The sequence below is a fragment of the Hemibagrus wyckioides genome, linkage group LG24 (genome assembly GCF_019097595.1).
Source record: "Hemibagrus wyckioides isolate EC202008001 linkage group LG24, SWU_Hwy_1.0, whole genome shotgun sequence".
Classification (NCBI taxonomy): Eukaryota; Metazoa; Chordata; class Actinopteri; order Siluriformes; family Bagridae; genus Hemibagrus; species Hemibagrus wyckioides.
In genome coordinates this window covers 6,321,413-6,333,218 of record NC_080733.1, presented here as the reverse complement: position 1 = coordinate 6,333,218, position 11,806 = coordinate 6,321,413, and the positions used below count along the sequence as shown (strand labels likewise).

Below are 11,806 nucleotides of genomic sequence, written 5' to 3'. Positions count from 1 at the left end.
GTTTCCGGTATTGGTCTGGTTGACTTTTGGCAAATCGCATTTGGGCCAGCTTTGGGCCATAATTCCATGTGGGCCAAACGTAAATCCAAAACTCAGCCAGACTATCTATCTATCTATCTATCTATCTATCTATCTATCTATCTATCTATCTATCTATCTATCTATCTATCTATCTATCTATCTGTCTGTCTGTCTGTCTGTCTGTCTGTCTGTTGTGGGAAATTTCTGAAACTTATACTATACATCTAATCATTAATTACGTTTGATTTTAATCAGTAAGGGAATTACCTTAACCAACTCATATATTTGATTTCTCTCCTTTAATCTCTAAGACAGATCCGATTCAGGTTTAAGCATTAAAATAAAAACAAAGAGATGAGCTAGGTAAATTGAAATAAATTGTTTAATCATTAAACTCACTCAGTTATGCTTAATCAGATGATGATTTTAAGGAAATATAACTATCAATATAACTAATCCTTACCTACTCTCACATGAACAATGTTGCCTATCTAATTATTGTATTTAATCTACTGATTATCTGATTATCGAATAATCCTGTCAGTATTAAGCACCTGTCATAATCATTAGTCAGCAGCTAAACTTATGGTAAATAGATGAAATTAGCACAAAAATAGACATAGAATCTGAGTAGGTTGTTAAATGTAAAACCATTATAAGGAAAAAAAGGAAAAAAAAAATATAAAACCACAAAAATAGAGATGAGCAAAACTGGCTGAGTCATCATTAGTGGATTATTATTCTCGAACTTTCTGGCTTTGGCGTAAACAAGGGCATAAGCTAGCATATCATACCATATCATGGAGCTGGCTCCATGGAGACCGAAAAATATGTTGACGAAATTCAGAATCCTTGAGTTTAGGGGCGACAGTCTTATCTGACATGACACTGACTCGAACGTTAATTTTAGAAAAATTAAAGTTAATATAAACTTTATATAATGTACAGAAATTATATTACACCACCGATGCAAATAAGAAGTAGCTTACCGAGGTAAATGGAAAATGGGTAAAATTCCTTGTGGCAAAAGTAGAGAATAAAACAACAAGTGCCGTTACAGAAGTGTGTTTGGAGAAGACGTTATTGAAGCGCCAGGAGAAACGAGCAAAATATTATTGCAGTGGCTGATGTTAATGTAAACATAGGGAGAAAACGCTGAATAGGTGTAATGGAAAAATACAGACTTAAAAGCATGAAGCAATGAAAGATTTAGAGAATTAAATTAAACTAGATTAAAATAAACTGACTAATCCTAGCCTAAATACATAAATAATAAAATAAAATAAAATAAAATAAAATAAAATAAAATAAAATAAAATAAAATAAAATAAAATAAAATAAAATAAAATAAAATAAAATAAAATAAAGTAAATGACTAAATGAATAGTTTAAACTATTAGGTAAACTAGGTTAGTTAACCTAAATTAAAAAAACTAGACTAAGATCACAGAGCCATTTTACCCCTTTTACCTTTACCACCACATAGGCAATGAGTGAAAACTTAAGTAAAATAAAGGCAGCACCCTTTCCTTAAATAATAATAATCCTTAGATAAAAATCCTCGGGATTCTAAGTAATTGCCAGGCAATCACCCTGAACCACACATGAACAACAAACAAGTACACAAACATATGGAACATGTGGGTTATGTAGGTTAAAGTATAAGTGATAAATTAATGGGTGTAATGAAATAAATGTGGTTTTGGGCTAAATAAGTTCTGAAGTTTAAACAGATCAACAACTAATACGTGTTAATATTAAAACTTGTGATCCATAGGCCTTATGAAGGCCACAGAAAGGTGGGGCTGTTTTTCAGGGGGAAAAATTAGTGAACGTCAAAACCATCCATAGAAAAGAGTTTAGGCAGCTGGGCTAGAAGGTATATATATACTGGGGGATTTGTGAAGGGGGGTGTGCTTGACCACATCGATTCATGAATCTGTGTATTTGAGTGCCATTTCCGGTGATATTTTTTTAATAAAACCGGTTGCTTCTTCTCATCCAAGCCTGGAGGAGTACTTTATTTCTTTGTTTTTGTCCTGCATTTTTGATCTGAACTATAAGACTTGTTGATAATATTGGTAATTGAAAAAAGGCTCTATAACCACCCTGGAGTGTCTACCCGGAGAGGGGCTCTGGGTTCGGACACTATCCATCCATCCATCCATCTCTCTCTCTCTCTATGCCAGGTCTCTATGGTCTCAAGTTCCTCCACACCAAACTCACTCATCAATGTCTTTATGGACCTTGCTTTGTGCACTGGTGCGCAGTCATGTTGGAACAGGAAGGGGTCATCCCACATGAAACTGTCCAAAATATCTTGGTATAAAGGGTTCCTTTCACTGGAACTAAGGGGCCAAGCCCTGAAAAACAACACCTGAACTGAATGATTTGGAGGGGTGTCCCAAAACTTTTGGCAATATAGTGTATGTGTGTGAGTGTCAGGCGTCCACAAACCTTCGGCCATACAGTGTTGCGGCTCCTTTAAGAAACCATCCCTTTCCAGCTGCACGCGTCTCCAAGGCAACGGCTACAAAACGAATCGATGAGCAAGTCATCGAGCTCCAGGTGAAGGAAAGTCAGACTGCGGGAGATTTATTCTTTTTCAACTTTTTCAACCCAAAGTACAATGCCAGTATAAAGACTTTCGATATCCTGAATGTCAACAGAAGTGTAAAGCTATATTAATTGAGGAATAACTTTGTAGAGTTGTTACAACCTGCGCTTTCTAGGTAGCTAAAGCTAGCGAGTTAACACCTAACGCTCTCGAGACTATTTATTCAGGTAGAACAGGGTGAAGGACAAAGCCTAGTCAGAAATAGTTGATTTTATCTGCTATAAGCACAACTGTTATCACGATATAACCTAAAAAAGACAGAATGAACCTGACGGAAGTAGAAGAGCACATCACAGTGAAGTATGATATCAAGAGGAGACTCGGGAAAGGGGTAAGTAAGGACAAGTCCTTTAAAGGGGCAATGAGCGATTTTTTTTACTTCTACAAATAACCTGGAAGACATTTGGAACATGTTGGGAAATACTGATTTAAGCCATGCGATTAACGCAAGTGCATTAAATGGCTGAGCAAACCCGTTTGGAAAACTGATTTCCGGTCCAGGGTGCTTGTTTGTGATTGGATGAGCCGCCTGTCAATCATTTTACAGACACTATTGACAAGGATCAATGTGAACATGGTGGTAATTTTGGGTAGGGTAGGGTTTGGATTTGTCCTATACAATTGTGTGTGTGTGTGTGTGTGTGTGTGTGTGTGTCAGGAAACAAGATGGTCTACAAACTTTTGGCCTTATACTGTGGTGTATTATTTTCTGTATCAGCTGCCCAAGGTCAATAAAACACATGAACAGTACATGCATTGTTAAGAAGTAACACAAAGGTCAACTCATGATTTTATCCTGTTATGCCATGCCTGATATTAGGGAACTGTTTTTAAAAATCATAGTTGACGTACTAGGTATACTCTTTTATAATATGTAGAAATGTAGTGACAAGCCTCAAATATAAAGTTGTTGTTGCTGATGTTAAACTTCCATGTTTGTAAGCTGCATACTTGAGTCACTAAAGCTTAAAATAAAAAAAAGAAGTCCCCAAAAAGCCATAGGGATGTGTAATTACATTTTCCTCTATTGTATAAACAGATCAGGCATTATAACATTATGACCACCTGCCGGATATTGTGTTCGTCTCCCTGTTATGCTGCCAAAAGCCTTGACCCGTCATGCACTGTGTATTTTGACACCTTTCTATCAGAACCAGCATTAACTTCTCCAGCACTTTGAGCAACAGTAGCTCGTCTGTTGGATAAGATCACACGGGCCAGCCTTCACTCCTCACAGTACATCAGTGAGCCTTGACCACCCATGACCCTGTCGCCAGTTCACCACTTTTCCTTCCTTGGACCTCTTTCGATAGATACTGACCACTACAGACTGGGAACACCCCACAAGAGCTGCAGTTTTGAGGATGCTCTGATCCAGTGGTCTAGCCATCACAATTTGGCCCTTGTCAAACTCGCTCAAATCCTTACGCTTGTCCATTTTTCCTGCTCACCAACTTTGAGGACACAATGTTAACTTGCTGCCTAATATATCCCACCCACTAACAGGTGCCATGATGAGGAAATAATCAGTGTTATTCACTTTACCTGTTATGCCTGATTGGTGTATGTATTGTGGGCACTTTATAAGAATGATTTTAGTAAGTGGTTTGTATTTTGTATTTATGAATTTGAATGCCTTTTATTTGAAGTGAGTTTTAAGTAAATGAATTTTGTTCTTTTTTTTCAGTCCATTATTGTCTGTGCTTCTTGTCTCCTCTACAAATGATAAAAACAAATTATTGTTTTTATTATTTTTGTCTCTTATGGCAGGCATATGGAATCGTATGGAAAGCAGTGGACAGGAAGACCGGAGAGACAGTGGCCGTGAAAAAAATATTTGATGCTTTTAGAAATAGAACTGATGCTCAGGTACACTTTATGTTATTATTATTAGAAGTTGTTTTAATAATGCACACTATTATTATGTCTTATACCACAGGACTACCGAATTCACTAGGCAAAATTTAATATATTTAATGTGTTTTTTTATAGTAACAACTAACACATATGATGCATATGTGACCTAAATTGATTAAAAATGTATATGGTAAGGTTTTCTGTAAGGTGATGTTTATTTAGCATTAAATAATTGTCCAGTAGCACCACTGGATGTTTCTTAACATGAAATTTAATTATATATGGACAGAATGAACATCATGCTTTGATAAAAAAAAAAGTTCCATCATGTTGTATTCTTTATATATTACTAAAAATGTCCCATCATGTCCCATATTCTTTACATGTTGCATATTACTGTATTTTTATGCCCCAGAATTTCAACCCAATTTTCTGTCTTTTGTCATGTAGAGAACTTTCAGAGAAATCATGTTCCTTCAGGTAAGGACTTTGTGCTTTAATCCTTAAATACTTATAATATGTTTGTATTATACTGTATATTACCAACAGCAAAAGGTTCTTTTTCTCCTGGACATAATACATATTTATGTATTCACAGCTGTGTGCTTGTCATCTTTGCTGCTATCACGGACATAATCACACTTTCTCGTTAATGTTCGTCATTGAATAATGATGTAAAGCACTTAATAATTAGGCCACCTTGCTTTAATGCTTGGCTGTGCATTTCTAGACTAGCATTACCTGAAATATTGCCACTGTCTGCACTATTGCTAGTGCTAGCATGTCTAATTAGGTCCTTCTTCCTTTTGTTTCTGTCCTGCAGGAGTTTGGGGATCATCCCAACATCATCAGGTTGCTCAATGTCATTCGAGCCCAGAACGACAAAGATATTTACTTGGTGTTTGAATACATGGGTAAGAATTGCAGGGTGTAAAAGTAAATGGAAAATATGCTAATCATATGGATGTTTGCCAGACTGCTTTCTCTTATTTGATTTGCTGCTGACTCCATCAAAAGCTTTTTTGGCTCCTAGCTTTATTTTATGACCAGTTTGGACTTTAAGCTGATATTGGTCACTTAGGTAACCATATCAGGTAGGTATTACTTATAATCATAATTATGTGGATAATTTTCAACTATAATAGATCGTTTAACATAGATCTAAGACACCAGAAGATGCCATATTTGCTGTTATTTCTAGCTACTGCAATCAATTCCTCCAAAATTTGCAGTTATAGATATGTGTATCTAAACAGATTTCTGCATATCACAGATCATATAAACGTAAATATACATGTACTCTCAAGATTTTTAATTGAGCCCAGTTCTTAATCAGACAATGCTGTGATGTGAGTTGATGCTTATATGTGTGGTTGTACAGAAGTGAAGATAACATTTGTCAGTCTTCACATAAAGCCGAAGGTCTTGTACCATTACACAAAAATATATTTACAAGATAAAGTGTTCTAAAGTGAATTGAATCTAATCTAATTCTGCCCATATTGTTCTGCATCAGTATTCGCAATATTAGTTTTGTATGTGCTTAAGCTTTGTTATGAAACCCAAGCACACTTGCGTTTACAGCATTGAATACATTTACATTAATATGCATTCACAATATTCTGACTGTGCAGTCTGATCACATATAAATGTCTTTATATGATGTGTTGATGGAGTAAATGAAGGTCATGTAGGACTACTGAAGCAGAACAGATCTTCTTCTTTCCAGATACTGACCTGCATGCTGTTATTAAGAAAGGCAACCTTCTGAAGGACATTCATAAACGCTATATCATGTACCAGCTTCTCAAAGCCACCAAATACTTACACTCCGGGAACGTTATTCACAGGGATCAAAAGGTAGGTTATCATGTATGTAGTTTCTAATGCAGGGCTACCAAGTCTCTGATAAGTTGTAGTAGCACTACAGTATATTGTCTACCATCTTTCTCTGTGTCTTACAGCCCTCGAATATACTACTAGATGCAGACTGCTTCATCAAGCTGTGTGATTTTGGCTTGGCACGCTCCCTCTCCCAGATCCAAGAGGATGCTGTGAATCCTGCCTTAACAGAATATGTGGCAACACGGTGGTACCGTGCTCCTGAAATTCTCCTTGGTTCCACTAGGTACCATTCACATACTTTTTTCACTCTTTGAAGATAATATTAGATGTTCTACAGATCCCTTTTTCCTTTTAGGTTTTCACTCTACTCTGTGTTGTATAGGTACACAAAAGGGGTGGACATGTGGAGTGTGGGCTGTATTCTGGGTGAGATGTTGCTGGGCAAACCTCTTTTTCCTGGAACCTCAACCATGAATCAGATAGATAAAATTATGAGTGTTATTCCACATCCTATGCCAGAAGGTAAAGTTGCTTTATGACCCAATTGGTCCTGTTAGAAATGATTGTTTAAACATGGGAGAGCTATGAGGAATCAATTCAGTTTAGTTAACAAACATTTAAGCATGTCTGAGTAGAGCAATTGATAGATAGTCTGAGATAAGCCTGAAATTTAAGAATAATTACTCAGATAGGTTTTGTTGTTACTTATTTGTTATTCCATTCAATTTTAGACGTTGAGGCCATCAGGTCGGAGTACGGGGCATCTGTTATTCAGAAAATGCTGCTTAGGTACGTGTCCAAAGATAAAGGCTAGATGTGAACTGTGTGTCTGGTACTAGGCATTTGTGAAAATTTCAAAGAGGACACCAGTTGTGTATTACATCCTTTGTAATTTGTGGACACCTGACCAACACATGTATGTGGTTCTTCCCCAAACTGTTGCCACAACATTAGAAGAACACAGTTGTATAGGATGCTGCAACATTACAATTTCTCGTCACTGGAACTAGGATGCCCAAACCTGTTCCAGCATGATAATGCCCCTATACACAAAGCAAGCTTCATGAGGACACGGTTTCCCCACCTGAAAATGGAAAACAGAGCTGTGCACCAGACCTTCTCAACTAACATCAGTACCATACCATACTAATTGGCTTGTAGTTGGATGAACACAAATTCCCTCAGCTACACTCCACAATCTTAGGAAAGGGTTGTACAGCATGCACATATGAATGGTCAGATATCCACAAACCTTAGGTCATGTTGTGTGTGTGTATTACACATGTATTGTAGCTCTTCTTTGCCACAAACATTTGTTTTCATTATGACTCAGCCCCAACACATGTCAGATAAGATCAATGAACACATGCTTTTTGTGACTGTTAGGCCACAGGTGCCATTAAGGGATTTAATGCAGCCTTCAGTGCCACCTGATGCTCTTGATCTGCTACAACGCCTGCTTGTCTTTAATCCTGATAAACGATTAACTGCCGAGGAAGCTCTTCAGCACTCTTATGTGGCCAAGTATGTGAAGTCTGAAGATTTGACTTGATTTTCATTATTTGAAGATAATAATATAACAGAATTACACATAGTATTGTCTTAAGGGTTCTTGCAAAGCTTGCAATTATTTTTTCCCCATTTCTACCTCATATAAATGTCTTCCTACTTTTCCACTAAAGGTTTCATAACCCATCCAGGGAACCAAGTCTGGACTATGAAGTTATTCTTGCTGTAGATGATGATATACAGCTGTCTGTGACTCAATACAGGAACAAACTCTATGAGGTATATAGCATTTTTATACATTTTTACATGGAAGCAGTGATGTGAAATGCTGTAAAATAACAAGTGCTGTGTCATCATTGGAGTTGAAAAAAAAGGAACATTTTGCAGAGCTTTCTGATCTTTGAATCTTATATGAACAGATGATTCTGGAGAAACGGGCCTCTCGGCAAATGGCAAAAAAAAATCATCTGATGCAGAAAGTGGAGGAAAAGCCTGGGAAAGAGGTTGGGGAAAATGAACGGGAGAGTGCAAATGCAAAAGATAAAGAGTGTAAGAAGGCTGAGAGAAAGGAGGGTCAAGGGGATAGTGAAAAGAAATTGTTGCAACACAACAAAGACCAAACTGGAGCAAGATCAGTCACTGCCAAGCCTGTCTCCATACAAGATCAAACACAAACAGCTGTTGGGAAAAGCAATCCAGCTGCAAACGCATGCATGACCAAGACATCTTACAACCCAATCACACATGTGTCCAGTGAGTCCTGCATTACAGTACATATAATACACAAATTACACAGACTAAGGAGTATTTCAGTTGCCTATAAATATCAAACACTCACTCAAACATTAGTGCATGTTTTATTTATTAGCTGATGTGGTCAGACCATCAAGTAATCCTTCAGTGACTGCTCAGCATCAACATAACCGATTTGGCAGAAAGGTGGTGCAGCAGACTCAGAACAATGACAGCAGTAGCATCTTGCCTGTACAGGCAACTAACAAGGTGAGACTTGATGCCTGATCTCTGACTCAAATCCTTTTTTGCTTGAAGTGGATGCATTTGTAAATGCATTAATTGCTAATGCTATTTCATCATGCTCTAGACTATTGGGTCTTTGGTTATGGTGTGTTTTGTTCTATACAGGGTGTAGAGCAGAGTCAGCAGCGTGGTCAGTCAGCCCCTATGGGAGGCACCCGCTCCTTCTCCCTCACTCTGTTACAGCCACAGAATAACACTCTATTTCCTAAGGAAGAACCCATCCTGACATCAGGCCTGTGTGTCACCTCTGCACGGCTGGTGAGTGGCCCCCTGTTTCACGCTTTTACAAATCAGTGTCTTATGTTGTAGTTCTGTTTATGTCAGATACAGATATGCAATATCATAAATCTAATGTACATTATGCTATACAATGCATACTTTATGAGCTGTACTGTTTTTTGCAATAACATAAAAGTCACAACTCATATTACTGAAGCAGGAACAGAATGGATTTTATTAAATAAATAAGATACATTTACTAGGAATTTGATTCAGCAGTCACTGACTATTAGAGAGACATTTCAACAAGAAAAACAAAAAGGTCAAGAAATGAACATTATTTAATCATGTGCAGAAGAGTGTGTCCAGCACGGAGAGTACATTATAGTAATTACAATTTGAAGCTTATTAGACAGTATGTATAAACATTAGCATATTGAAATGTCTGTGTATTCCAGCATTATTGTTATTAGTGCTAAATGGATTTGCACAGAGTGGGTTTTATAGAGGAAGAAACTCTCTGTATGGTTTAAAATTCTTGTTTTAATAGTCCAATATTTCACTTCCGAAGACAGATACTAGAAAAGAGCATAAAGTAGATGATAGGAATCAGTGATAAGCTGGCCTGATAGCATTTTGGCCTTGTTATTATAGAGGTCTGGTTCTTCACATCCAATGATCCGATACTGATGAATCTCTTAAGAGTTGAATAAAGCACTGACACCCTGAGACTACTTACAAATGTGTGACATGACAGTGTTGTATCTCTCTGATCAGTGTAGGCTTTATGCCTCTTTCTCACATGTGATGCATAACAGTGTTCTTCATTGGATTAGGCGAAGCTGCCTGTAACTAGTTTATGTCTCACTGTTGATTATATTAGATGCTGTTGGTTTATACTGCCAGTCCTTGGAGATGGCTCAAAAGTGTGTTGTGGGGTTGTGTTTCATTTTGCATGCTGTTTTATTCAATTAATGACAATGAAATATTCACACATGGCTTTAGAATTATTGGTCCCCCTTGTAAAATAACAGGTTTTTGAGGTTAATTTGAGAGAAACCCAGCCTTAAACCAGTAGTGGTCTCTTGACAAAGACAGACAGATTTTCATTTAAAATCACTTTCACAGACCATCAGAACATCACAGATTCATCACAAGATTATTTATTTTGGTATAACCATTTTTTACAGTAAATCCATAGTGTAGTGTTTGTTGATTAAAAACTCTTTGTTTTTCTCATACATCCATACAAAGAATTTCACTGTAGCACTTAGAGAAATGTTTGGGTCTTTAATCTTCACTGTGGGACCAAAATACATTTGCGTTCTCTTCCACACAGGTTTGTTAAAGCTCTGGATGGTTGTTTTAAACTTAATTACTGCCTTAACAGTGGATACGTATATTTTCATTTGTGTGGATATTTTTATATTTCTTGATTTATGAAGTTTGATACAAGTTTGTTTCATTTTATTTAAATAATATATGCTCTTCATCAGATATTGAATGACTAAATGAATCTCAAGATTCAGTAATGTTGGTACTACATAAATTAGAATATTTACTTGAAATATAGAAAATGTACAGGAATTTTTATATTGAATATTCTTTAAGCATATAGTTTGTAAATTAGATTAAATCTATAATGTGCATTAGGGGTTTATTACTGGGTCTGACACACAATCACTATGACCTTAATAAACTGGGTGATTCGTTTGGTTTCAAGCTTTCATACTTTTACTGAGGCATTAATTAGTTATTACAGCTATTTCTCATTACCCTGTCCATTATTTATCCCTATAATGTGACGTGGGATTCTTTGTTGGATTTAAATTAGAAGCAGGATACTTAAAATTCTGCAACCTTAATATAGCAGATTGAATAAATAAAGGCTGAAGACAAATGTTTATGAAATGAATACTGATTAGTAGTGAATATCTGCTCCCCAAACATGCTCTTCTTGTTGTTTTTTTTTTTGTTGTTGTCTGACTGTGCAGAACCAGCGCTACCCCTCTCAGACTCGGACTGCAAAACCTCCACTCAGGTTTGGCAAGAAAGTTTTCCAAAACAATGCAAACGTTTCTTCTGCAGGAGATCCTCAAGCCACACTAGGCACCTACTCTCAGGCCTATGGAGCCGTCAACAGAACAGAGCTGAACAACCTGCTTAGGGGTCACCAGTAGCTGTAGACTTTTAGATTGCATATGTAAATACATTTATATGAAAGGAAACATACACTCCTATATGAAGGGACTGTTGCATGTAGGATATTGTAAATTGTCATTAAATTTTGATATGTATGATCAAGATATAATATGAAAACTAAAATGTGGACTAGTCTGATTAAACTTTGTACAGAAAAGTTAACTTGCTGCAATAAATGTAATTTGTACACTCCTTGAGTCTGTGGATGCTTTATTTCTGTATTACTGTATTTTGCTGCCTTGTACCCACATGTGCAGTGACAATAAAGTTGAATCTAATCTAATCTAATATAAAGTTCAAAGACTTGTCACTGATACCATCACATTTTTGATGTGATGTGATATGCAATAATACACATAACTGGACCTAAAACGTCACTATTTTGAGGATACCTTTCAGTACAAGTGTATAACCTAGGGCTGTATCAAAAGGTCAAAATGATTTTCTTCCATGTTCCCCCAATTTGGTATTAGCCAACATACAACAGCTACCAACTGA

The 11,806-nt window shown here is 36.6% G+C and overlaps 1 protein-coding gene across 1 annotated transcript; it reads left to right on the top strand.

Annotated features, from left to right (window-relative positions):
* Positions 1–2,531: 2,531 nt before the first annotated feature.
* mapk15 (mitogen-activated protein kinase 15) lies at positions 2,532–11,494 on the top strand. The gene is made up of 14 exons (XM_058377276.1): positions 2,532–2,969; positions 4,409–4,507; positions 4,946–4,975; positions 5,319–5,409; positions 6,225–6,355; positions 6,460–6,623; positions 6,723–6,862; positions 7,072–7,129; positions 7,727–7,864; positions 8,023–8,128; positions 8,269–8,602; positions 8,718–8,851; positions 8,993–9,145; positions 11,101–11,494. The coding sequence occupies exons 1-14, from the start codon at positions 2,901–2,903 to the stop codon at positions 11,284–11,286; spliced, it is 1,833 nt and encodes a 610-aa protein (XP_058233259.1). The 5' UTR covers positions 2,532–2,900; the 3' UTR covers positions 11,287–11,494.
* Positions 11,495–11,806: the final 312 nt, after the last annotated feature.